This window comes from Astatotilapia calliptera, chromosome 5, assembly GCF_964374335.1.
Source record: "Astatotilapia calliptera chromosome 5, fAstCal68.1, whole genome shotgun sequence".
In the NCBI taxonomy this organism is placed as follows: Eukaryota; Metazoa; Chordata; class Actinopteri; order Cichliformes; family Cichlidae; genus Astatotilapia; species Astatotilapia calliptera.
In genome coordinates, this window is record NC_137426.1 from 4,646,281 (window position 1) to 4,674,068 (window position 27,788).

At 42.1% G+C, this 27,788-nt stretch overlaps 2 protein-coding genes across 6 annotated transcripts in view; one reads left to right on the plus strand and one right to left on the minus strand.

Moving 5' to 3' along the window:
* Nucleotides 1-15,370, plus strand: part of arhgap9 (Rho GTPase activating protein 9) — a 33,298-nt gene extending 17,928 nt beyond the window's left edge. For 2 of the 3 annotated variants that reach the window (XM_026166780.2, XM_026166782.2), the window contains exons 7-20: nucleotides 219-362; nucleotides 524-622; nucleotides 1,514-1,575; nucleotides 1,690-1,777; nucleotides 2,488-2,583; nucleotides 3,063-3,161; nucleotides 5,383-5,488; nucleotides 5,884-6,003; nucleotides 6,462-6,560; nucleotides 8,104-8,181; nucleotides 8,475-8,528; nucleotides 9,313-9,447; nucleotides 12,321-12,426; nucleotides 14,278-15,370. In XM_026166780.2, coding sequence (XP_026022565.2) covers nucleotides 219-362; nucleotides 524-622; nucleotides 1,514-1,575; nucleotides 1,690-1,777; nucleotides 2,488-2,583; nucleotides 3,063-3,161; nucleotides 5,383-5,488; nucleotides 5,884-6,003; nucleotides 6,462-6,560; nucleotides 8,104-8,181; nucleotides 8,475-8,528; nucleotides 9,313-9,447; nucleotides 12,321-12,426; nucleotides 14,278-14,464 — 1,473 coding nt within the window. In that variant the 3' untranslated portion in view covers nucleotides 14,465-15,370. The remainder of the gene's footprint in view (nucleotides 1-218; nucleotides 363-523; nucleotides 623-1,513; nucleotides 1,576-1,689; nucleotides 1,778-2,487; nucleotides 2,584-3,062; nucleotides 3,162-5,382; nucleotides 5,489-5,883; nucleotides 6,004-6,461; nucleotides 6,561-8,103; nucleotides 8,182-8,474; nucleotides 8,529-9,312; nucleotides 9,448-12,320; nucleotides 12,427-14,277) is intronic. The other variant, XM_026166784.2, reaches the window with a different exon arrangement.
* Nucleotides 15,371-17,602: 2,232 nt separating this feature from the next.
* The window catches only part of LOC113021925 (zinc finger E-box-binding homeobox 2), a 28,624-nt gene continuing 18,438 nt past the window's right edge, over nucleotides 17,603-27,788 (minus strand). For 2 of the 3 annotated variants that reach the window (XM_026166786.2, XM_080301583.1), the window contains exons 2-8: nucleotides 25,681-25,965; nucleotides 24,127-24,336; nucleotides 23,242-23,438; nucleotides 22,917-23,028; nucleotides 21,123-22,642; nucleotides 20,511-20,694; nucleotides 17,603-19,940 (exon numbers count right to left, since the gene is read on the minus strand). In XM_026166786.2, the coding sequence (XP_026022571.2) occupies nucleotides 19,300-19,940; nucleotides 20,511-20,694; nucleotides 21,123-22,642; nucleotides 22,917-23,028; nucleotides 23,242-23,438; nucleotides 24,127-24,336; nucleotides 25,681-25,965 (3,149 nt within the window). In that variant the 3' untranslated portion in view covers nucleotides 17,603-19,299. The remainder of the gene's footprint in view (nucleotides 19,941-20,510; nucleotides 20,695-21,122; nucleotides 22,643-22,916; nucleotides 23,029-23,241; nucleotides 23,439-24,126; nucleotides 24,337-25,680; nucleotides 25,966-27,788) is intronic. The other variant, XM_026166787.2, reaches the window with a different exon arrangement.

The window sequence follows — 27,788 nt, forward strand, 5'->3', positions numbered from 1 at the left end:
CATAGTTGACCTTTGAAAAGCCCTTCAGGGCCTTTGTACTGTTGTACTGTGGTTGCACATTCAGTTATTCAGAACTACACAAGTATATCAGCTCTCAGAGGCTTTAAGTACACCATTTACAGATGTGAAAAAAATAAAATAATAGTTCAGCAAATTGCTCTTTCCTTTGGTTGTATGTTCCACCCTTTCACAACTCTCCTGAACATTTGACCTTGAAGAGCATGCAGCGTGCTGCCTCCTCTGACACCCTGAGCACGATGGCATTTAGTGACACCAGAACCCAGTGCGATGATTCTGCACCCCTGCATGATGTCAAGCAGCAACTCAACCACTCCCAGTCCATGATCCTGCCCGACAACAAGGTATTTGCCTCCCGAGCACACGCTCCACACAAGCTCATAAAGTGTTTTGACAGAGAGAAAGAGGAAACGGAGATACCCGTCAACAAATAGTTATCGCACAAAACATATGCACATACACAAACGGACAGCTGAGCAGATGACCACTGCTTCCTGTTTTTCAGCTGGTCCAGCAGTGCAGAGATTACTCCCGCAATGTGACCAACATCGTTGTGGAGCCTCCGTCTCCTGCGAGCTCGCCGGACAGTGATGGCTGCACACCGGTGAGAAAACTCCACCTGTTAATTTAAAGCTGAAGTGAAAGCATATTTCCATATATATATTTATATTTTTTAAGGACTTGGAGAACGTGCTACTAGTTGCTTCTCTCAGCGCAGCAAGCGCTGAAGTTTTGGCTTTCACAGGACAACGAGGCTCTAAGAAATCCAGCGCTGTCAGCCAAATAATTCTTCCTAAAGCGTAAAACTGCAATGCTTATTTTCTAATAATAACAGGTTGATTTTTTAAAAAGTGGTTCTCCATAACGCATTCCTTTGTTTGCCTTAATGACAATCAACCTTTTCTTTTACTGCATGTGAGGTAGCTGGAGGTTATCCCAGCCATCATAGTGTGAGGGGTGGGTTGCACCCTGTACACATCAGGTGCATGTGCTCTTATTTGCAGGTGTTCTCTTGGTTTACTAACATTTTTCTCATAAAACAGAGCAATTCTAATTTTTGAGTATTATTTTTTTTCTACCACAGTTCATTTGCAGAAGAAGTTTAGGTTTGTAGGTCATCAGTGCTTTTATACGCATACCATATTCAACACTTATGAGCCGTAAGTTCATCAATCAGTAAATTTGTTCTTTTACCTTAAACGGGGCCATACCGCAGTGGGAGATTTTAAAGCATTTCCCCTCCTCCTATTTCTTGAATGATGCAACAGCCAAGTTTAATGCGTTTGCAAAGGATGCTGTAATATTACACAGAGGAAAATCCTGCTGTGGTGCTGTAATGTTAAAATTCAACTTGCCCTCACACTCTTCTTTGTGCTCTTTTTTTTATTTACTCCACTCCTGCTTTTTCTGAGCAATGCTGCCAACGTGACACTGTAAATATCTCTGAATACTGCAGATGTTAATGTGCTTTTAAACCCTTTTAATGTGTTTCTAGGAGCTGGAGAAAGCGGGCCTGCTGAACAAGACAAAAATTGCAGAAGGTGGCCGAAAACTGAGGTGAGGCGGCTCTTAGAGAAGATGAAAAAATCATTTTTTTTGATTAATTCAGCAAGTATGATTTTGCTAAGTGAATCCCAGCTTATGAGTACATGCATTCTTGTTGGGTTGCAGGAAAAATTGGAGCCCTTCCTGGGTGGTGTTAGTGGGGAACAGTTTGGTTTTCTTCAAGGACCCCAAATCACAGACACCTTCTAGTTGGGTAAGAGCACAGACAGACTCTTTAATTAAGTATTTTAGAAAATGAATACTATTATTAGTTATTGTTTCATAAGAACGCATATGTTGTATTCCTGGGGGTTAAAAAGCTTGTATAACTAGATGAACAAGATATTATAGAGGCCAAATTTTTTGATGCCTTGGTATATTTTTTTTTATGTCCCTAGCCCACCAAAAAGAAGGCCTTTTATTGCTTGTCTAAACCTGGCTTGAGTGCCTGGATGTGGATTTGTTCATGGCATTGTTTGGTGATTCATTCGTTCTTTTTACCATTATTCCTTTCTACAAGCACCGGTGGTTTAGGGAACACCAGGAGCACTCCTACTATTGATTTTTCCCAGTTATCCAACACTTATGAATATTTTTTCTGTTTTCTTTAGATGCCAGGATTTTTAAGCCTCCACAGTTGCCATCATGTTTTGGTTTTTCTTATGTTCATCCCATTCTTGTAAAAGCCTGCTCTTTCTAACAGTCATTGGTAGTTGTAGCCTCCTGTGTTAAAGAGCAGTTTTTAATATTTTTGTTCACTGTGCTGTTAAAGTTAAAGAGGTCATGCAGACCAGTTACAGGTGTTATATGTGAAGGTTGGGCAATACAGGCTGCACAACAAAATCCAATTTTTAGAAACAAAAAGTGGTCAATTCAGGCAACTGAGTCATGAGAGTAAAAGAAAAATGTGTTTCTTATACGCAGAAACCGGGAAACAGTTGTCCTGAGAGCAGTGTGGATTTAAGAGGAGCAAAACTGCACTGGGCCAACGAGCTGTCCAGCAAGAAGAACGTCTTCAAGGTAAGAAACAAAACCCCCAAAAAGTGAAATAAAGATTGCAAAACCTGCAAGAAACTTTGACAGACCTGTGGTTTCATCCTCTTAAAATCTTTCTCAAGAATTTTTTTATTTCTGTGATCCTGGAAACGAAACACGTCAGTTTCCTTAGCAAAATGTTCCTTTGCGCTGATACACTGGGAATATACACTGGGGCTATTCTGTCAGCAGTGAGGGAAGCGAGAATGGGAAGCTTTCTTTCGCCAGCTCGGTGACCCATTCTGACGAAGAGGAAGCAGTAAAAATATTTTTAAAGAGAAATCTGATAAACTGATGAGCTAATTATAACATTACGGTCAAGCTACTACAACACGTCCAAATAATTAACTTACATGTCAACTTTTGTTAAAGTGGATTCACACAGATGAGTGGGAAAGCCAGTGGAGAGTGGGACAGTGCGTCTGGAGTTAACATGGGTCAAATGTTTTGTTTTGTTTTGTTAGTTGAGGACTGTGACAGGCAACGAGTTTCTTCTGCAGTCAGAGACGGACTCGCTGATCAGAGAGTGGTACAGCACCATCCAGAATGTCATCGACAGGCTGGTGAGAAACACACATTCACTCACAGACACACACAGCTGGACAACACAACCCTGTGGGTTTAAATATTACTGTCAGTATGTCTGTCGTTTGCCTTTAGCTACAATATGCATGCTGTTGCTCACTTTGCTCATGCATTTGGAAAATTTTACCTGTAAAACTCTGTAAAAGATTTTAAATAACCTCCTGTGTTTTTTACTTTATTAAACAATGGTGTTGTTTTGTGTTATGATGTTTAATAAACCCTCTGTCTCATATGAGGACATCAAGGTTTTTAAAGGAAAAAAACCCTGTTGTTCAAAGATGATGGTTAGTTTTTAAACTTTTAAATAGGAGAAACTGAAAATGTATCCCAAGAAAGAAGTCATGCCTGAAGAGGTTAAATACTTCTGTTCCATTTCTAAATGTTGGTCTTTTATGACTTACGTAAAGCACTTAAAAATAATCTTTGTCTTGTAGAAAAGCTTCACTGCGGGAAGTTCTGCAAAAAATGTTTTTTTTTTTTAATGATTCATGTGTGCTAACATAGTTGTTTCCTTTGAACAATGACTGACTTTCCATTCTGCGTTTAGTAAAATCATCTGTTCTATATTTGTCGGTGCGTAAATATTTTTCCGTGAGCTTTCTAAAACCTACTTAAGTGGGCTAATACACCTATGTGCAATGTTTTCATGTGTCTGAGCAAACACACAAACTCCAAGTGGTCCCTTGGACCACTGTGAGCAACAGCAGACGTGTGCACTGTGGTCACGCCAGCATCGAATCCATCCAAGTTACATGGTTTATTAAAGTAATCAAATTACAGCATTTACATTTATGTTAGACTACTTTTAATTAACTGCTTTAGCCCACTTACAATGAAAATTAAAAAGCAATCTTGTTCATGACCTGTGTAGTATGTTAACACTATTGGAAGTAAAAATCACTTGAACTCCAATTTTGAAAACACAACTTTCTTCTTTTATTTTATTTTATTTTATTTTATTTTTATAAAGCGCTGACTTGTATTATGAGTCTGTGGTCTGGGAGAGAATCCTGTAACTCTCTGTCTGCAAAATACAGTATATAATAATGAATGTTGGGCAATTAATTATACAGTTACTTCTTCAAAAAAAGTTACTGAGTTTTGCAAACAACAAAGTTTTTTGCAGCTGTTTACCTAAAAATGCAGCCAAGTGCGGTTTTTTAAATAAACATTTCAAACTATTTACAGAACAATCAGCTGTTCTGCATCAAATCTGATGCCACACAAATTATTTGTGCCGCTCCAAAAAATAATTTGCCCACTATGAGATAAAGGAGAACAACAGCCTGATACCTGCAGGCCTGACAACAGCAGATGTATCACTGCTGTAACACCTGTAACATTCAGCAGTCGCCTCATTGTTCTGACACACAACAAAACTATTGACTACACTCACACTAACTACACAATATTTGCGTAAAACGTCACAAATCTCTCACATCTCAAAACACCGCCGTCACTTCTAAAACTTCCCCCTTCCTAAAAAACTAAATGCTATGTTGCCATATCATTTTTTGATTGGTCGACATGGTACATTTTTCCACCAGTAGGAAAGGGTGGGGGTGTTTTGGTTTCGTCTTTGCTCACAGGTGGAGAGCGCTTTCCTTATAAAACGCAGTTTTTACCGTTTCTTCCCGCAGTAAATATAAACAACGACAGTATTCAGGAAGAAAACCAAACATTGCAAATATTTTTATCATAACTCTGGTTTTACGTGGCCGATCAACACAATTTAAAAACTGGTATAAAGTCCACACTTTTCCCGTCAGTTGTTCCGTCTGTCCTGCTCACATCTCCAATGGTTGTACACGTTGTCATTAACGTGGCTTCACTCCACATCAGCCACGCCGCTTTGCTAGCTAAAACACCGGTGTCGGCACATAAGGACGCTGTCATAGCCTGTCAACCACGTTGATTAGCTGCGTATATACGAATGTGAATCGCATCATTGGCTGGACTATGGGATAAGGTGGCATCGTTCTAATCCCATACAGGAGCAGCCAGTCACTGACTGACTCACACTGCAAAACAGAATTGTTGAAATTTTAATTTTAATTTCAATTCAGGTTAGATTTTTTTTTCTGTGCGCAGAGACCGTGCCAGCAGTGCGCAATTGCGCCTGCGCCCAGCTTAGAGGGAACATTGCACGTGCATCTCTGTAATGTCATTAACACACTGCTCCCTCTGGCTGCTTTTCAGGACCGTGAGAATCCGTTAGACAACGTCCTTCTGTACTCTCTGAGGAGGGCGGGCAGCGTGGAGATGCTGGACCAAAGCGGTGACGAGGACGACAGGCGACCATCTCGTAAGCCATCCTCACCTGATGCCTCGCTTCTTTCCCTGATGCCACCATCTAAAAGCCCTCCCTGCCCCCCACTCCACTTTAATCACATCCTTTCTCTCCATCATCATCATCATCGCTGTTTTTTCTAAACTTCCACACAGGCTTCTTGCATCCCTCCATCCTGTCTTCCATCCTCTCCTCTATCCAGCCCACTTACATTTTCACCCATCCTCCCTGGCAGATAATCCCCTCGTCCGTCCTCTCCCACCTCCGCCGTCGGCCCGCCCTCCCGCTTTTCATTCTCACCACCATCCCCTCTCATCTGCTTTCCTGCCCCACAGCCGAATGCCCCACACTGACCTCCTCCTCTTCCTTCTCTTTCCCTTCCTCCTCCTCCCGCTTCCCTCCTTCTGCAGTCCCTCGCTCGACGTCCAACCTGGAAAACACAGAGAGGAAAAGAGTGAAGACGCGGCTGAAGAAGCTGATCCTAAAGAGACCTCCTCTACAGGCCCTGCAGGAGAAAGGGCTCATTAAAGGTGAGATTTCTTTTTGAAGTCGCAGACCATTTAAATGCAAGTATCCTTTATTCAGCAGTATACAGGGTGAATCACAAAGTACATGTTCTCTTTGGCTTAGTTATTAATATTACACGGCTGTGCTCTTACAGCAGAAACTGTTGCCTTTTAACTGAATTCCATCAGAGATAGGCAGCCAGGAAGTCTCAGCATTTATCTATAGTCCAACGATAGTATACAAGTATACAGCACAGGGCATGAGTTGCATTGCATCATCCAGTCTGAGTTAACTTTTCTGGTGGGAACGGAGTCAAACATGAAGGTTTTCTCCCAGAGTGAACAGAAAACTTATCAGTAAATTAACTTGGAGCTCTTACATCATGTCTTGGTTGAAAAAAAAAAGTGCATGCAATCATCTGAGAAACACGTCTAAACAGACATAAAAAGCATGTTTGTGTCCACCTGTCATCGGCCCTCAGATCAGGTGTTTGGATGCAGTCTGGAGATGCTCTGTGAGAGGGAGAGAAGCACCGTCCCTCGCTTCGTCAGACTTTGTACTGAAGCTGTGGAAAGGAGAGGTACAGTTGCTGCAAACACACCTCCTGCTAATTTGATTCCCAACTCAAAGTGAACACATGAGAAATCACCCTCAGCCCTGTTTTGAGCGCAGTTTGACAGCAACTCGGAGCTCACGGTCCTCACAGTTCTTTGGCAGAACTCACCAAACACAAAGTCACTGATTGCCCGACAGAAAGCAGACACGAAATGTTCAGATTCGCAGAAGAGATCTTGACAGCTTGGCAGCCTGAAAAAGGTCTAAATGAGAGAAAATTGAGTTGTTTAGAGGCTGTTAAGAAACAATGCAGCGATAAATATTTAAGACACGGGAGAAAATGTGTGTGTTTTAGGGCTTTAAAAACCAGTTTGTGATGAATAAATAAAGATCTCTTGGGAGCAATACTTTCAGATCAAGACTTTTAACTATGTTTAAGGGTATGGAACAAACTTTAGGACAAAGTAAGCCAAACTTTACTGATAATTTCTGCACATATCATATATAATAATGAAATTAAGAGCATCTGATCTTTTCCCAAGTGTTAGGTATACAGGTTGCCATACTACTAGTTAAAGCAGGATGAAAAATACCCACCTTTTTCTTCGTCTTACCAACTTTTCAAAGCCTGTATGAATTCATTTGAATGTCAGAGATGACTAAGATATTATAATGAGCAATTTATTCACATCTGAGAAGCTTGGACCAGTTGATGATTATTTTAAGTGGTTACATAATTAACTGATTCTTCATATTTAAAACAGATTGTAAAGCAATGTGTGGTTTTGGATTATAGTTTAATCTGAATAAATAAGTTGCTGGATAACAAAAATATTTTTCTAACTTAGAAATGTATCCCGTTCACCAGGCCAGCTTTAGCCAGTAACCAGCTGCAGATTTAGATTTCATGTGACTGAGTGAAGTCAGTTCCAGCAACATGAAACATTAAGTGTTAGCGAGTGACTGGGAAGCGGTGTGCCTTATTTAAAGGTCACGCTACAGTTAACCATTTCACGTGATGGTTTTACAGAAAGAAAAATGCTCAATAGCAGCGTCAGCGCAGGATACTTATAATCAATATGTCCGAAAGATTAAAATGTCAGGCTTGTTTTACAGCTTCTAATACTGAAAGCAGTGTGAGGAAAGCTGAAACTTAGAGCATTAGTACTCCTTTGTAACTGCTTCATCGAGCAGCATGGTGTGAAACGCGAAGAGGAAGTTTAAATGTATTCATAGGCCTGGTCATATCCATGATTATGCTTTTGCATGAGCACATGATCAGACTTTTTTTTTAAGGTTTTGAAAACTGCTCTACTTACGTCTCCACTTACGCAACATAACAAACTGCATAACCTCTGCATACTGAATTATTGATTTGCAGAAGATTTGGCTGCCAAGAACAGCAAAACAATGAAGTGAGCTCAGACCGGCTCACAACTGAAGACACAATCTCTATCACTCATGAATCTTAAAAAACATGGTCATGTGATACTTTCATTTTGACTTTGATTATCTAAGGCAGCGGTGGAGATCCCCTTGTCTAGCATGCTTTGTTTGGTGTGTTGCAGGTCTGGAGACCGACGGCATCTACAGAGTATCAGGAAACCTGGCTGTGATACAGAAACTGCGCTTTCTGGTGAACCACGGTAAGGATGCAGGGGAGGGTGGGAAACTACTGACGATAACTGTTCTGTAATAACAGGGGGGGAATATGAAGAAATTTAGGAGAGGATCAAAGTTGGCCTGTTTTGTTTTTTTTCCTTTTTAGCAGAAATGATCTGTTTCAGTCGCTTAAAATCAAGACTAAATTTATCTCATGATGTTTTGTTTCAGAGTGCGTAACATAATGTTTGAAATCAGTCACTGTCCCACACTACACGACATCCTTATGATAACAGACACGGGGAAAAGCTGCCTGAGTAACTGTTGGTTTTTGCAGAGCGAGCGGTGACTACCGATGGCCGTTACATGTTCCCAGCGGAGTTGGTACAAGGTACATTCGGGCAGACAAGGCAAACCGCCGTTTTCACATCTTACTCAGCCTGCTTGGTTTTTGTGCATTATGTGTTGCATAATGTGAACACCTCAGTCAGAACCTCCCAAAAATACTCACCCACAGACTGAAGCGCCGAGCCGAGGCGCAGACGGGCAGCAAACTTTTCTCTTTTTTGTGTGGATGTGTGTGTTACCATTTGCTTAATGTATGTGTGTCCCTTAGGCTTTTGTGCTTCAAGTTTTCTGATGTAATAATGTGCAGCAGGTTGTACAGCGGCTTCTCACACAGTCCGTGGCTGCCACCAAGTGGCTGAAACAGAGAATCAGCTGCTCGTGAAGCGCTCTACTCCCCCAGCAACATCTCTGATGTTTCACATCATAAGAAAATAGAGATTTGTTGACTGCCGTATATCAATATCAGCCTCAAATTCGTTTCAGTGCCTCTTATAATCCAACATGAGAAGCATTAGTCTGGCTTGTGTCTAAAAAACAAGTGTGCTTTATCCTTTAAAGTGTGTGTGTACTTGTGCGCCAGTGTGTTTGTGCTTGTTACTTTTACAGAGCATCTCTATCTCCCTCCTGCAGCTACAAGCCTTCATGTTACGCCTCAGTGCTGAAGTGAATTTACACTTTGCTTATGTCAGCCAATCCTGTGACAATTGTGACTCTAAATTTAAACTCTTTGTCTCTGTATGTCGTATCCCTCTCGCCTTTCCTTCACTTCCCCTGACCCCGTCTGGCTGAATCTCTCCTCATCCTCCTCCTCTCCCTCTCTGTCTCAGAGGAGAAGTTGAATTTGGACGAGAGCGAGTGGGAGGACATACATGTCATCACGGGAGCTTTGAAACTCTTCTTTCGCGAGCTTCCCGAGCCCCTCGTGCCGTACGGCTTCTTCACCGACATTGTGGAGACAGTCAGTGAGTAACCAGTTTCAGCCCCGGACTGTTTATTTTGTAATCTGTATAAATATTCTAGATTAGGAGTGTGAAGTTAATTTTCCCACACGACCGGAAAACTGGGACTGCCCTCCACCACAGTCCCTGTTTCCGTTGGGAAAATGAATCGCCCACCCCCATCTTGAAAATAACTCAAATAGATTCTCATAACCTTTTGCCTCGTGCGCATGAAGTCAATTTTTAATGTGCTTCGTGTTTGAGGTGAGATATATTTAGGCTCAGGAAGATATTTGTCATTTCGTGCCTTTTACTTGGTAATAATGGTCCAGGCGATGCAGCTGCACAGTCAGCTTCTTAAACGTCTAGACCACCAGGACGCCCACTTTTTAATTTCACATATTATTTTCCTCTGTTGTAGTATTTTGAATACACACAACACGACTGTGGTCTTACTGAGTCAAAACCAGCGTAGGCTTGGTTAGAATCTTAAATCGTTTTCACTTTGTTTTCACACTTCACTCGACTCCCTTTCCATGTTTAGAAAATGTTATATCGTTATACTGATGCAGCATTTGCGTAAACACACACATACAGTGGGGCAAAAAAGTATTTAGTCAGCCACCGATTGTGCAAGTTCCCCCACTTAAAATGATGACAGAGGTCAGTAATTTGCACCAGAGGTACACTTCAACTGTGAGAGACAGAATGTGAAAAAAAAAATCCATGAATCCACATGGTAGGATTTGTAAAGAATTTATTTGTAAATCAGGGTGGAAAATAAGTATTTGGTCACCTCAAACAAGGAAAATCTCTGGCTCTCACAGACCTGTAACGTCTTCTGTAAGAAGCTTTTCTGTCCCCCACTCGTTACCTGTATGAATGGCACCTGTTTGAACTCATCATCTGTATAAAAGACACCGGTCCACAGCCTCAAACAGTCAGACTCCAAACTCCGCCATGGCCAAGACCAAAGAGCTTTCGAAGGACACCAGGAAAAGTATTGTAGACCTGCACCAGACTGGGAAGAGTGAATCTACAATAGGCAAGCAGCTTGGTGTGAAAAAATCAACTGTGGGAGCAATCATCAGAAAATGGAAGACATACAAGACCACTGGTAATCTCCCTCGAGCTGGGGCTCCACGCAAGATCTCATCCCGTGGGGTCAAAATGATCATGAGAACGGTGAGCAAAGATCCCAGAACCACACGGGGGGACCTGGTGAATGACCTGCAGAGAGCTGGGACCAAAGTAACAAAGGTCACCATCAGTAACACACTACAACAGCAGGGAATCAAATCCCGCAGTGCCAGACGTGTTCCGCTGCTGAAGCCAGTGCATGTCCAGGCCCGTCTGAAGTTTGCCAGAGAGCACATGGATGATACAGCAGAGGATTGGGAGAATGTCATGTGGTCAGATGAAACCAAAGTAGAACTTTTTGGTATAAACTCAACTCGTCGTGTTTGGAGGAAGAAGAATACTGAGTTGCATCCCAAGAACACCATACCTACTGTGAAGCATGGGGGTGGAAACATCATGCTATGGGGCTGTTTTTCTGCCAAGGGGACAGGACGACTGATCCGTGTTAAGGACAGAATGAATGGGGCCATGTATCGTGAGATTTTGAGCCAAAACCTCCTTCCATCAGTGAGAACTTTGAAGATGAAACGAGGCTGGGTCTTCCAACATGACAATGATCCAAAACACACCGCCCGGGCAACAAAGGAGTGGCTCCGTAAGAAGCATTTGAAAGTCCTGGAGTGGCCTAGCCAGTCTCCAGACCTCAACCCCATAGAAAATCTGTGGCGGGAGTTGAAAGTCCGTGTTGCTCGGCGACAGCCCCAAAACATCACTGCTCTCGAGAAGACCTGCATGGAGGAATGGGCCAAAATACCAGCTACTGTGTGTGCAAACCTGGTAAAGACCTATAGTAAACCTTTGACCTCTGTTATTGCCAACAAAGGTTATGTTACAAAGTATTGAGTTGTATTTTTGTTATTGACCAAATACTTATTTTCCACCCTGATTTACGAATAAATTCTTTACAAATCCTACCATGTGGATTCATGGATTTTTTTTTTTTCACATTCTGTCTCTCACAGTTGAAGTGTACCTCTGGTGCAAATTACTGACCTCTGTCATCATTTTAGATGGGGGAACTTGCACAATCGGTGGCTGACTAAATACTTTTTTGCCCCACTGTATGTGTAAATAAATAAAAATCTTTACATTTTACGTCCTCAAACTTTCTCACACAGCTGTGTTGAAAGGCATTTTTGTGAAGCTCTGTTTGAGTTGAACTGGAAACTTGTCACAGACGCCGTAAAACGATCAACAATTTTACAATTTACTTTCACATGCACTACATTTTTTCCCTCCTTAAAATGTGAATCTTAAAAAGCCACAAATATTCAATTAAAAAAGGCCAGTGATGTGTCAGAATGACTCTTAAATAGTTTTTTGCATCGACTCCAGCAAACACTTATTATTAGTTTCACTTTATTTGTTATCTTTTGTGAGAATTTGCTGACAGTGAGAGTTGCGTTTCCTTATGTTCAGATTTCCTGCGCTTACATGATATGGCACTTTATCTCATTATCTTCTACTTATGCTTAAAGACAGGCAGGCAGACAATCTGGCATCTTACAGTAATTCCTCTTAGTAGAACATTAGCATATTAAAGATCAGGAAAATATTTTAAAAATGCATTTTGTCATCGATGCATTGGACACTTTTTGTAGACTGTGGGCACATGGATTGATCTGCAGATAAAGTGTATCCGATTAGATAGCGGATGCTCGTAATATGATATCAGTTGGGGGATGTGTCTAAAAATGCTAATAAAATGCATGATGACACTTGGCCTGATCTGATGCATATCTTGCTCTGTGTTGCAGAAATGTCAGACTATATGGACAAAATCGATCGCTTGAAGTGTCTGGTGCTCAACATGCCTCCTCCAAACCACGACACGCTACAGTTCATGTGCCGCCACCTCAAACGGTGAGAATAACCCACGTCTAGTGTTTATTCTACTGATGTCTTCGTGTTTTTTTTTTTAGTCTGTGCCTGTTTTTATTGCCTGTAATGGTTCCAGTGCCCTTAAATGGGTAGAGTTCATAATGTTGGGTATTTCCTCGAGGCATTTAGGGACAAATGAATGAACCAGATGCCCTGGTAGGAAAGGAAAATATCTTCCTTTTCTTTTAAAACCTGACCACAAGAGGGGGCACTTCCCTCGTTGGTCTCCGAAATTTCTGTCGGGGATTCTTTGGCCACAGCTCTCAAAGTATGCCAGCGCTGAACCGGGATCACACTGTTGTTAACTTTGGGTCCCTGTGAAGATGAAAAGGCTGGAGGAAGATGAATGGTGTACAATGTTCTGCGAGCCAGTTCCTTTTACAGTACATAAAATGTGTGTTTTTTACCGCCTATGGTTTTTCCTTCCACTCCAGGGGTGAGTGTTCGTGTTCTGAGGACGATATTTGTGCCAGGGTGTGGTGGGCCCCATGAATTTGTCAACTCTGTGTCTTTCTCTCATTTTCTCTCCGCTGTCATTCCTTTCTCTGTTTCTCATTTATTATCTCGCTCCTTAATCAGGTCCCTCGCCTCCTCTTTTCCTGGCACGCTACCCACCTTTCCTGACTTCCTCTTTGTCCCTCTTTTCTCTCTTTTCACTCTCCCTTTCCTCTTCCTCCTTATGTCCTCCTCTTTTGATCCCTTTCTCCTTGTTCTCCCTCTTCCTGCTCGCTCTTCCCTCCCCCCCCTCGCTCTCCTACTTGCCTCGAAGGTCCCATGGGAGCCTTGTGGTTCGTCTGCTGGAAGGCATACCAACACCACCGCCGCCACCACTGGAACCTCTCTCTCGTTCTCTCTCTTCTCCCTCTTCCTCGCTCGCTTCTTTTTTTCCCTCTTCCCTCTCCTCTCTCCCTTTTTTCCTCCTCTCTTTTTAATGTGGAAGTTTTGAGCAATTGCTGGCTGCTTCTGTGGCTTGGTGGGAATGGCATTTTTAGAAGAATGCCTCATGCTGTGGCTTTAACCATTCCTTAGTTCCCCCCCTAATCACACACACACACTGTAACACACACATACGCTAGCATAGGTGGATGCAAGCAGCGGATTTAGAACACTTTTGTGCACAGATCCACGTTATAAAACCCAGATGCATGTACGTGAAAATAGATGCAAAAGCAAGATGTGACAGATGGATATACAAGTTGATTCTTGTAGCTGACTTCCTGAGTTAAGTAAAAATTATAAAGATGTCACATCGTGACCACAAACATGAACCTTTAGGGGAAGGTTAGTTGTGGTCTCTATGCTTGCTCTATAACTTGACACGAGTCTGCAGTTGTGCTTGCAACTCTGTGAAAGTAAATGCTAATGGATGTATGCCAACACGAGCACAAGAGCAGTGGTAACGCTGCTATAGCCGCGTCCACTTTCTCACTTTAGGGTTTTAGCAGGATAACACTTGATGATTAGTTAAACTTTAATCTGATCATGACTCCAGCCAAAATGTTTCACGCCCATCCTGAGCTGTGCCATGTGTAGCTACTTCAGTGCTACTCCATCCAACAGCGGTTGAGACCTTTCACTCAAAACCACAAATGTCAACCTCATGCTGGTTTTAAGGAAATGTCAGGGATCACCAAAGTCAGTAAAGTCCATCCACTAGTTGCTGGGATATTTCAGTCTGAGCTAATGTGGTGGGAATGGATGACATCCCTAGAATCACTGAGCACGTGTCTCTAAAAATTCAGAAGCCGAAGCGATTCCAAATCCTTTTTGTCGGCAAAATTTAATATTTAAGGAGTTATTAACCTGCGCTGTCCACTCTCTCGTTTCCCGCAGAGTGTTGGAGCAATCTGAAACGAACAGAATGACCACCCAGAACATCGGCATTGTGTTCGGGCCGACGCTGATGCGCCCAGAGCGGGATAACGGCAACATGGCAGTGAACATGGTTTACCAAAACCAGGCAGTGGAGCTCATCCTCACCGAATTTGACCACATCTTCGGAACGAGAGGCCTCTCTTGATCTTTTGCTCCTTGACATCAGACAAAAGCACAAGTTTTGGAGCATTTGTCTTCCCTGCCTGTTGACTCATATGGTGTAAAATGGATTTCACATCAAAAGATAATTACGGGTTAAAAAGAACCAGGACAGAAAGCTGCTAATCATGACATCTGGCGTCCATATAAAGCCATGCTAAAACAATAATAGTAAAACAAGCCAATTTTAGCTCCAGTACTTGTGCCTTTGACTGCAGATGTGGAGCCCAGCCCCGGTGAACTTCACTGCTGGAACAGACGCCTCCTTGTCACTTTTCCTTGATGTTTCAGACTTGATCCAGATAAATAAAAAGCCGTAAAAGCGATAAATCTTCTCCAGCCTGTCCTGCTAGCGTGTTTCAGTCGGTAATAATCGAGGATTGGGAGGAGGAATGTGTCTTAAGCTAGCACTGAAACAAAACTTGGCGAAACCATCTCACTGTGAAAACACATGCACCAGCACCTCTTCAAACAAGGATGGACAGATCCTGCCTGGATAGACGTGCATAGGTGCCCACATCTCCACCATTTTTGCAGGGTTTATTTGAAGGAAAAAAAAGTAAAAGCATGAATTCAGTGGCAGGATGAATGTGCCAACAAGGCAGAAAATGTTCCTTTTTACCAAATAGTACTTTGTAGTGTCAGAGCAACCCTTATTTTACTAATTTGAATCTGTCTTCTATTTTTAATAGTGCAAATTCCTAATGTTAAGTTAAATATATTGTTGTAAATATGTGAAATACTGTCTTTCTCATCTAGTAGCACTTTGCATACAGTGTTCAACCTAAATATTACAATTAGCTAAATTCAAACTGATACTTTTGCTTTGAAATGAAGAGTGTTGGATCTGACTGTTTACTCCTCCTGCAATAAAAATATGTGAACAAACTGATTTGAGCCGCATTATGATATTTGCTCAGGATGTGTCCTGTCAGGTTGTTTGTTGTTTGAGCGATGGGTTCGCGTGAGAGATAGTAGAAGCGTGTGGAGCTATGCGGGCCTCGGAGACTCGGCGGGCGGAGGCATCCCCTGTGATTGGTGCAAATGCTGCTTTTAATAACAGAACAAAAGAGGAACTGGAAATGCATATGTTTTAAAAATGTGGATTTTCCCCCCAAACCCTCTCACTCGCTCACTCTGTGGCCTGGGTAATTTTATATTGACTGTGGGTTTGGCAAAAGACAAAAAAGAGCAGAAAAGAGGCACTGCTGTGGGGGTGGTGGTGGAGGGGGCTCTGCTCTGTTTTATTGGATGTATTTATTCATTTTTATGTTTGTATTATTTCAAGTCATGTGAGCACATTGGGAGGGGCTAAGGTTATGTGCGGATGATTGATCAGGGAGTCTATGGTGCGCTTCCAGTTTGCTGCTTAAATTTGATCAACTTTTCACCGTAGACAAAGCATGTGGCTTGTGTGCATTTACTGCATTTACATTTACAATATGGCCATCAGTCAGCACTGCTGGCTTTTCATTTGTTTATTTTAATTTCTTTGTTTTATTTCTTCATCCAAACTTTCAAAATCATACCAAATGTTTCCATTTATGACACCGAGATAATGTAAACACGTGGAAGCACGTGATCCAGCCTATATTCCGTAACGATATCTCGCTATGTGTTTTTTGAATGCTCTCCTAATCCTGAAACTGAAGAGAAATTTCTGTTGGTAGAAACCAGATGGCATTAAAGCGCCGTCTGACCAAGACCAAGCTCTGTGATGTGTTTTATTTCGCTTTGGTGCGATGGTGCTAATCAGCCCCTAAAACTCTAATCAGACAGAGACAGAAACAAACAGACCTCGCTCCTAATCAGCAATTTGTTGGCATCAAAAGTCAGACTCTATTACATCATCCTTACTTTGTTCTTGCTTTGACTTATTTATTGCATGATATATATTTAAAGTAAAGCAAAACACAGCTTGTGCTTTTGTGTCAGGATGCAGACAAGACAGCAGATGTGCTGCAGGCTCGTGGAGAAATTAGTTTACCGATGCATTTTTTAACTGCATTTTTTTCGCACACGCAACTCTTTTTTTTTTTTCTGATTGATTTTTTTCCTGCTGGCATTCTGTGTGGCATTTATTAATTAGAATTGATTTGTGCTTCTCTGCATTGATCAAAAATCATTTATTTTTCACAATCAACATTTGAATTAGCTGGAACCTTCTGAATCCACTAATCAGCGCGTCTCTAAACGGACTGAAATGAAGTGTGGAGCTAAGGCTCAGGTTTGAATTCTCTTCTTTCAGTTTTATCTTCATTCTCACTCTTGTAAATTTTAGGTTCAGCTTACTGTTGGAAGAAAAGATGCTAGATTAGGAAGATAATGGCTTACACAGATGTCTTGATCTTATTGTTAGATCCACCCACCAGTGGAATACATCTGTAGCTCTGTTCGGTGTGTCACTCAGCTGTTACTGGGAATTGAAACTTAAAAATGCTCAGCACTCAATCTGACAACCTGTTACCCATGACTGGGCCTTCCCGCAAGTGATGCTGCATAACCGAGGTGTTATAGCCCTCTTAAAAACTATAATGTAAAAATTTGTATCAACTTTGCTCTAAGTCAAAGAGCAGGGCCAGCCAGTGCTGCAGTGCAACAGTTTACTGAAGGCCGCTGATGCATGGCACCCAAAAGTATCTAACCCACGTCACTTGGCAGGGTTCGTTATTGTTACGGTTAGCTGACTGTTTACCCAAACTACCGTTAACCTAAAGCTTAGTGTATCAAATATCAGCAGAACTGCTCAACCTCTGTTTGCCCCAGCCACACACACAGGTTCACAAGCGCAAAGCAGGCACCTCTGATGAATCATCATGCAAATAAAGAGAGCCACAAAAAAGCCAGTGTAACAAAACAGTCTCGACATCTTGAGTGTTGATGGAAACTGTTTACTGTGATGGGAAACTGAGTGGTCCCCACAACTGAGCTTCAAAACGGTCTTGTGCAGATGTTTGTGCTTAAGCAGAAAATTCAAAAAGTTGAGGCATTTGATCGTTTTTATAGCGATGTTGACCAGAAAATCTTTTAAGGTGCTTTCTGATTTCAACACTGCTAAAAAGAAACCAGCCCATTTTGGGGCCACATCGTGAGGTTTAATTCAAAAAATCAAGGAAATGAGAGGTTCTGCTGAAAAACGTCTGTACAGTTTTATTACAAATATCCACAAACATGCAAAAAATATATATATAAAAGATAATACAAATATTGCATGAGTGCTAGGAAAAAATAAACAGTACTTGATATAATGAAAAAGTGTGCAGACACTGAGGGAAAGTAAAACTTTTTTTTTCGCTCACCTTTTTGGAGCAAAAATATCAGGTAAGGAACTATACAAGAGGGGGGTGGCACTTGGCGTGCCACATATGCACACACACACACATGCACACACACACACACAAATGTATTATGACCAAAAAAAGCATCTTTGGCCCAAGGTATGCATGAATGCTGCAAGCTTAGTCACACCTCATGCACCACCGTCTTATCTCATCGTAGCAAGGCTTTGTCGGATTACTCACAGTGTCAGAGTACATCTGAGGCACTTTTCACGTTGACTACACTGCAGTCAGAAAGAGGAAGTTAAAAGCTCATGTATGTGTCCTGAGTCTTGACCCTCTTGCCACACCTCAACAAACAGCCACAAAGTGCGACACATTATTATTATTCAGAAGGTGTGAAAACATGCTGAAGCACATGAAAATTTTTACGAGAAATGCCCGACATTTCAGCACTGAAGGAAATCAAGCCACTCTTTGTAATTATTACATGTACAGTGCGACAGTGCAAATTGTATTTGCTTGCTCTTGGGAAAAACCCCAAAGGCTGACTTCATCTTTGCCCCCTTTAACCTCTCATGCAGAAATGTAGAAATGACTGTCCTCAAGCAAGGTATACACTTTTAAAGGTGCAGTCCGATGCTTTTGGTTTTTTAAAAAAATAAATAACTACCTCCCACTTCTGCCTTCCCCTTTTCCCCCTTCTTACTCTTGGTGATTAGTTAAAGCCACAGAACAGCATAGTTAACCTGAAACCTTATAATTTCACAGCATAAATGTCAAGAGCCCTACAATATAACCTGTACTATACATACTCAAGCAATCGCCGGCTTTGGGACAAAGGACTAACTGCATGTGCATCTCAGCTGAAAACATGTTGCAGTTGTTGCTAATTCTTAAAACAGAGGTAAAGATTTGCATCAAATAAAAGGATAGTAGAAACTGAAAGTTATTTGCACTTGAGAATAAATATGCTAACTAGACATCGTGGCAAATCTGCTTGTAGCCTTTAACTTCTGGCCTTGATGCCACATTAAATTAAGACCAGATGTCTTTCCATCCTGCTTCCTTTAAGCTTCTAAGGCCACTCATTGGTGTGAATCTACACGCAAACAAATAAAGTACAAAAAAAAGTCAGCTGAATCCTGGATTTAGAAGGACAAACAAATGCTTTTTTTTTTGTTGTTTTTGTTGTGCAACAGTCAGCAGCAGCAAGCATGTAAAATAGACAACATCATATCTGGATATGTGACATGACCTCAGACTAGTCAACCCATTTTTTTAGAGGTTCTGAAAGACAACAAAAAGGAAAAAAGGCAAATATTATAGATACATCAAGTCTATTTTACAGGATAACGCTTTGAAACTCGTATTCTCACATACATTTGATTGATGGCTTTGTCCTCTATAAGGCCATACATCCTTTGACAGTTCTGTGCATTTTGTAAGATAAGTAAATAACAAAAATCAGTCTTTATTACATACGTAAGAAAAAAAACAAGTCTTAATAGTAAATGGGTTTTAATGGCTGGTTAAAGTCACCTTAAGTTTTAATTCTGGGTAACTCTGTTAAATCCAAACTCAGTTCACATTTGTCCAAGTCTCCATTCCGGTCCTCGGTGTCTCTGTCCCAAGTTTGGCTCTCTGTATTGTCAATATGATCTTGCATGTCATATCTATTTCTCTCACTCTGAACTCCATTCTCACCTGCAGGTGATTCCTGTATGGGGTTACCTCCCAGCTCCTCTGCTGGGTCTGGCAAATTCACATCTGCCTCTTCTTTACGGTCATCGCAAACTCTTTCTTCCCCTTCTTCCTCCTCCTCCTCCTCCTCTTTGAGAGCATCCGGCGCTCCATCCAGACTGGAATCACTGAGAAAAGAGTGTGGAGTTTGGGTTTCATCCAGTGACAGAGGGGCGTCTTCAGAGAGGCGTCCCACAAGACTGTTGCCCGCTCCCGGTGTGAGAGGCATGTCATCTTGGTCTTGGTCTGGATCCTGGTCTTTGCTGCAGTATGCGTAACGGTGGTTCATGTGCTGGGAGTAAGAGCCAGAGTGGGAGAAGCGTTTGCCACACTTGTCACATTGGTAGGGTTTCTCTCCGGAGTGCAGTCGGCTGTGTTCAATCAGATGGTGCTTATGCTTGAAGGCCTTGTTGCAGATCTTACACTCGTGAGGACGTTTGCCTGCAATGAACACACAAACCGTTTCTATTACTGAGTTTGTGTCTGACATAAGTGTAAAAAACAGTTGACGTTTGTGATGAAGAACTAAGAAAGCTATGTAAAGCTAGAGAAGCAGTTGTGTACATTTGCATCAAGACTGGAAACAGGAAAACTGTTTGCCTGGCTCTGTGTAAAGGTAACAATTTCTGATTTATCGCTCTACATGCTATGTTTTTTCTTTCCTGTGAGAAATAGTCTGACACATAACCCTAAAAAAACCACAATGCTTCTTCCTGAGATTCAAACGTTTCAATTTGTGAAATTTAGAGGTATTAGCAGGTTTCTGGACAGTCATGTTAGCTGTGCCACTGCACCATTTCTATCATGTCAACAGCTGTTGGCCTTAGCCCCATATGCACCTTAAAGACATGAGAGTTGTGTTAAACGTCAGCCAGAAAGCTAATAAGCATCTTTTGAATAATTTCAGACTATTTTTTTGAATTTTTTTTTAAGAGATAGCACCAATAAGCGGTACGTATATATTACAGGAAATATCACATAACAAGAGCAGGCCATGCGTGAGTCACAGACCTGTGTGCTCATATTTGTGGCGAAGCAATGAGCTGCTCTTTTGGAAAGTTTTTTCACAAATATCACAAGCGTAAAGCCCCTCGTCTGTCTTCTTCAGTCTCTTTCTTCCCGGCCCTCCTTCTCCATCGAACCCTTCGTCGATGAGTGAGAGATAGTCCAGAGCACCACGGTTCAATGCCTCGCCCTGCAGGAAAATGATAGCAGTTATGCATATATGTACTACTGGGGAAAGTTCACTTGGTAATTTTTTTCATCTCCCCAAGATACAGCGGTAGTCACAACCACAAAGGCATTTTTGAGACGGATGTTTGTGTGTCTGTTTTTCTGTGGAAATGCTTCGCGTACACTATAGTGTAACAATCATACCAGATGGAGTCAAAAACTTTACAGGTGTGTGCTTGACACAAAAATAAACCCTGAGTTCAAAGACATATGTAGTGTGATTCATGAATGTAGTAGGAGTTTAATATCTGCTCAACTGTTGCTGATCTGACCGCCAATTCAGCGTTTTATAACATGAGATCATCTAAGTATTGCTCATGTTTCGTTTTTGTTATTTATATAACATCTTCCACAAGTATACGTTACACACCCCACAAACGCTGGGCTCACCATTAAACCTTGTCTCTCCTGATAAATCTTTTTCAGTGTAGCCTCTGCATCTGCCTCCATCATGTAGGCTAAAGGAGAGAGAAACCCCGGGGTGTTGGCCGTCTGGTTGAATGGAATTGATGTGATGCCTTCATGCCCTGAAAGCCCCACACCAGCCTGGCTGAACATTGGAAACCCATTGTACAAGGAACCTGGAAACACAGGAGCTCCGGCCACACTGAAGACCGGATGCGAATGCAGGGGGAGGTGTGAAGTCGGACTTGGTCTACCAAGCTGCTGGGTCCCGAGCTCCCTCCTCTCTCCTCTGCCTGAGCTGCCATTAACAGTTTTGTTCCTACTGCTCTGGTCAGAAAGCTGCTTGGGCAGGGAGAGGTCCAGAGGTTCGTTCTGTGCAGACCAGGGGTTGCTGGTTTCTTTCTGGGGTGAGGACAGTTCAGGAGAACAACTTGTGAGGTCAAGGCAAACCGGAGAAGTGAATCCCGAGGACAGAGCTCGTTTCCTGCCTCGAGGTGATGACAGCTCTGGGGAACGGTGTGTCAGCTCACTTGGGCTGCCCTTTTCCTGGCTCGGCCAGTGCAATCGCGAAGACAGGGCGTTATGGTGGAGCTGTGGGGGCGAGTGCATTGCAACCAAAAGGTGTTGTGGTACGGCGTGCCAGTTGTGCTTCTGCGATGGCGACTTATTTCCAGAAAGACCATTTGTCACTACACTTAATTTGCTGTTTTCTGGTTGGAGGACAGATCTTGGAAAGAATATAGACGGTGATGACGGGGCTTTACTGCGAAAACCCTCGGGTACCTCCGCTGCTTCTCTGTTGAGCTGACAGAGGTGGCGCTCATGATGCAGAAGTGCAGCCACACTGGAGAAATGCTGCGAGCACCAACGACACATTATCCCAAGAACACCCCTCTCTGGTTCGACCGATAGCGTGTCTCTTCTCCTGTCAGGTGAAACCTTTCTCTCATGCGATCCTCCGTTTTGATGTGCTCTTCTTTCCTCTTCATCTCCTCCTTCTCTGACAAGATCTTCATCTTTTTTTACGTCTCGTTGAAACATCTCCTGCAGCATATGCTCAAATTTGGTCCCCCCGGAGTGGAGATAAGGCAGTAGACTGGTCCCTTTGAGCATACTGGCCCTCAAAGAAAGCTCTGATGGGTCCCAAATCCTCGCCAGGTCTGACGCACTGGACAAGCTTGCGGTGCTTTGATTGAGATCCTGCAGTGAAAGCTGAAGGGGATCCACCGGTACTTGACCCAGAGGCCTGGTATTATCTTGGTTCTGCAAAACTAGCACCGAGCCCTTTTCATTACTACTTCTACCCCCACCAGCAGAGGGAGATGTTGGAAATGAGTGGGGGTAGGAGCTTTGGCTGTGTCCATTAAACACCCCGCTGGCTCCTCCTGGGTTTCCTCCTCCATGCCCGCCACCACTAAGGCACTTTTTACTGCTTAAATGGGAGCTGTAGGAGCCAGAGTGAGAGAAGCGTTTTTTGCAGTTGGAGCACTCGTAAGGTTTCTCTCCTACAAGATGAGACACAAAGTGGAGGCATTAGAGTCAGGATGCCACAGAGCAAATTGAAGAAAAAAAAAAAACCTTTCTGCGTGGGTGTGATCTTTTCACATTTTTCACAAGTCTCTTGTCCTGTGATGAATTATACTCGTTTCCTGTCAACACATCAATTTGGGTATAATTTTATACCATATAACTTGCAAAATAAGTAAGGGTTAGCGATAGAGTGGAAACAATAGCAAATTGATGGGTGAGTACAACTGTTTTGATGTTATTTTGTCTCACCGCTGTGGATGCGGAGATGCTCTTTGAGGTGGTGTTTGTACTTGAATGCTTTCCCACACTGCAGACATTTGAACTTCCTGGTCTCCATGCCTTGGTCCAATGTCATGGCACTCTAGGGCGACAGAACATTGTAATCAGTTTTAAACTACAGCACAGATACTCTGCTTTTTTTAGGATGTGAAGACGTAAGGTTGCCACTTCTGTGGATACACAGTTGCAAATAATCACCTTATAACGCTACATAAATGTTAATAAATCATTTTTGAATAAGTCGTTGCGATTTTGAAAGAAATTTAGCTTTGAGTTTCTTTTTGTGTCTGCTCACTTTGTCCTGCACTGGGTTGTGAAGTGCTAGGTGCCGCTCCATCTCCAGCCTAAGGGTGGCAGTGTATCCACAGAGCGGGCAGACCATGTGCCCCCCCTCCCTGTCTGGACAGTACTTGACATGGTCCCTCAAAGAAGCTCCTCGAGGATATACCCTGCTGCAAAATGGGCAGGCCTGCTGGGCCCTGCCTACATCTGCTGACAAGAAAAAGGTGACATTGTTTCTTTTGATAGATCAGCTGAAGTTTTATATAGTTTCATTTAATATACCCATCTATTTTAGAAGCCACAATATATATACTCTCAAGATTGAACTTCCATAGGATGCATCTTAAATAGAAAAGCAGCTGTCAGTATATCGGAGGCCATATAAGCCACCACTCGTACTCTACTTAGTACAAGCAAAGTGACCCAAATAAATAAAAATAATAATCATCTGAATAAAATAAGAACAAATAAAAACAAAAATACAATTTTTATAAGGACAATTAGACAGTGGGCTTAGATGCGTGCTTTAAAATACTCTACAGTTGCCACTTCTACAGAATAAAAGTTTGTGAGATTTAGTGTTATATTTATTTATTATTACATATTCAAAAGCAAGTACACAGAGCTGTGCATGTACAAATGACCTAACCTGAACTATGTAAATTACACTCTCACTTCGCTAACCTTTAACCTCAAACTAGCAGATATATAAAAAGCCATTACTTTGCTTTTTCGTTTCTGAGAATTACATTAGCATATATGATCTGATATATGTTATCACTGCGATTTGCTGTAAGCGTGGTGGTAACCGGCAGCCTCGAGAGGAAAACGTTAGCATAAATTAATAATTGATTAGGTTCTTGTTGAGTATGATTGCAGCTGTGGCGCTTTGGCCTACCTGGTCCCTCAGGTGAGCAGTGCTGAGCACCTGGCGACCAGATAGCAGGAGGCAGGTCATCGTGCCCTCTGCTCGGGCGGTACACAGCTGCCGTGCCATTATGGTTCAGGTGATCTAAGAAACTAGCTGAGGTAGAGGCCTTCCTCAACTGAGCCAGGATTTCATACTGGGACAGGTCCTCCAAGGCATTCTGGGAGTCTGAACTCTTACCTGCAGGGAAAGTGATAAGCATTGGATATAGAAAAATATAAGTAACTATGAATTTATACGCATGCATTTTTAACTGAAGGTTAGGACTTGATTAATCTGTTGAGATGTGTTTCTGCTTTATTGGCTATTTTAACAGAAGAACACCAGCATCGGTACAAGGTTTGTTTTTCATTCAGTTAATTACCTAAAGTAGAATAAATTTTTTTTAAAGCACCAGAAGAGGCAGCTGTTTATTAAAAAAAAAAAAAAGACGGTGTACAACAAAAAGACCCCCGTGTGATTCCTTTGAAGATACATATTGATACATTACTGTTCCTGGGTTATCCAAAAGCCGGTGTCGGTGCTTTCTCTCTGAGTGTGCGTGTGTTGTCAGTGAAGCAGCATGTGCGCGCAGACTGAACGTCAGTTGCCAACTTTCACTGTGCAACTGAATCTAAGGGGACTAAACTGTTTATGTGAAGACTGACAGATGAAACAATGAATTTAGGGAACTATTTGGCCAGATATGAAGCTAGATTTAAAAATTCTTTGTGATTCGTGCCCTTGAGCAGAGTGACAGGCAGAGAGAAAAAGCCACAGATGTACGCGAAGAAGAGACGGCGCCTCCTATCACAACTCCAGCCAATCAGCTCGGCTTAAAAGCGACTTTGAGAAAGATTTTTCAAATGTTTGCAGATGTTGGCATATTTTGAGCTGTTTTTTAATGTGGTGAAGGGAAGAGCCTGTGCGGTTGAGCGTTGTAAAAACTCTGCTTCGCCTTCATCAGGCAAGGCCAAATCACACGAGGCGAGGGAGCTAAGTGATTGTTAGTAGGCAAGCCGCGTGAGCCTTTGATCTCTCCTAAATAAAAGGGAAAGCCTCACGTCGCGCAGTTCTGATTTCAGTACCGTAACGTCACCTCTTTGATGCATGGAAATATTGTGACATTGTGTGGGATGAGTTCTTTTGTCATGCTTTCAGAAGGCTGCCTTTTCAAAGAGAAGAGTGAAAAAAAGGAACAGCTTGTAGGGAAGGCATGGTTTCACGAGGAGCTGATATGAAGGTGTATCTAGAGGGCTCTGAGAAGCATCATGAGACTGGTGGTGTTGCATCAGAAAAACACACAAACTTGTTTACACATACAGTAGTGTTAAACACCCCAGCAGCAGCAGCAGCAGCAGCAGCAGCTTCAGTTGTTTCATACATATACAGTATATGTACATTTTGCAAGCATAACTGATTTGCTGTGTTAGCTTGGGCTTAATTCTGTGGAAGCACAAGCAGCAATATTTTAAAGCTCAGAAAATATGGAATTAATTTAGAATGGCAAATGAGGTGCAGCTATTATGTAAGCTTATAACTTACAGTACATCCTCAGCGGGTCCTGGTCTCCCTCCCTTTCAGTGGACATGAAGGATGCGTCCTCTGTGGCCTTGGTCTCTGACTCCACCTGGCCCCAGCAGTTCCTGCTGCCGGGGCTGAGGCTGTGCAGCCGGGTGGACTGAGCAGGGCTGCCGGGCTCCTCTGTCCCCTCGCTGGGCGTCAGGCTCGTCTTATCCAGGCTCTCCTGGCAGTCCTGGGGCTCCAAGCTCCACAAACCCACCTCATCCTCCCCCTCAGATCCCAGTAAACTCACTTGGTCGGCATCAACTGCAAAAAGATGAGACAAAACTCTCAGTTTGGACACAGGACTTCATTTTTCAATGCGGCAAACCATCAGTGTGCTCATTAATTCTGAAATGGCGCGCTGAAATTTCAGTTTAACCAGAAATACTCTGCGCACGTATATTTATTGAGACACCACTTACTATTTTTGTGCCGTCCAAATCAATAAACGGAATTTTTTTAACCATCACTCAAAATGCAGCAACATGTGTTTCTTATCATTTCAGATGGCATTCAGCGGGGTGAGCTACAGATTATTACTAATGAAGACCAGAGACAATGCTCCGCGATTAAATAAAAATATGTGAGGAACTGAAACCAAACAGGGAAGAGAAACACAAGCAAAAATTCAAAAATGTTTTGCAAATTTTAACAGTCCAAAGGGGGGCAAACACAAAATGCTGTTGTTATTTATTGTAGTTTTGCCGGTTGTTTGTTTGTTTGCATTGTTTCTCGGAAAGTAAGATGAATGACACTCTTGTCCTTTTTAAGTCGTTCAGTTGTTTCTCGTTATGAGACGCTTCGTTTGGCTTTTTGTGGTTCGATGTGCGGTTTATGATCAATATAAGTAATTTCTGGTCAGTCTCCAAAAAAGATAGTTTGAGTCTGACGCAACTGAGAACAAAGTGTGGCTTTCATTTTGAAAATAAATGAAAAAAAGACGTGTTACCGTACCCTTAGAAAAGACATATAATATACAAATGTATTAAATTAAGGCCACGATCAAACATAGCATTTTGAATGAGTTTATTTAATTATTCCATCTTTCTGTCATTGGGAACTATTTCAATATAAAATTACTTTTTTGTGGTTATTTTATGTCTAAATTCATTTTTCAATCACTTGATGGTGCGTTGTGTGACTATGCAGCAGGAATGTAATGGAGCAGTCAGAAAAAAAGACACATAACATATCGTAATTTAAAAATATGCCCTATGTGCCCAGAATGGAAAGGCGCATTACTTTTTCCCATGGCAAAGACAATAAATGACAATCACAAACACATGCCTTGGATTTCATATGTAGGCTCTTATTTCCAAGGCTTTTTTGAGGACGCTCTGTTTTTTCCTCTCTGATTAGCAATATCTAATCACAACCGAGTAACGACCCTGTACGACAAAGCCAAACCGTTGTCGAAGGGTGCGCGAAGGCCGTGCCGGCACACAGAGGGCTCCATCTTTAACCTCCTAAGACCCGAACTCTTCCACGACATGCATTTTTAATTTCTCTTTGATATTTGGGCACATTGGGGCCCGATGAATCTAAAAACAAAGAATTACCAGATTTTTTTTTTTACCTTACTTTTGTTTTTAAGAAAAATGAGAGCCACAAATGAGGATATTAATTTAAAATTTTGATAGAACAGTAGCAGTATAATGTCCTTGTAAGTGGATATCAGGCGCATGTAGAGCAAAATTGAGTATTTTGGTCTAAATAACCCAAAATGTGATGTCCACATATGTGGACGCCAGGTCCTAGGAGGTTAAAAATAAGGATTCTGATTTGCAGCATTTCAGCCATGCTCTAACTTTTCTCTTTATTATTATAGGAGTGCCTTATGTTAATAAGATCAGAAAGAAAATAAGGTTTCACAGCTCATTAAATTTCATGAAACACCAACAAAGTTTATTCATTAAACTGTCAAAACAACGCTCAGTCACTCTTGAAAGATTTTTTGTTTGAGCTGCTCCAACAACACTCACAATAATTTATGAGTGCTTTGCTTTCAACTCATCTGCACATCAAGCTACAGCCCACAGCTCGCAGTGACACAAGCCAGTGACTAAACAATGACTACGGGAGACATT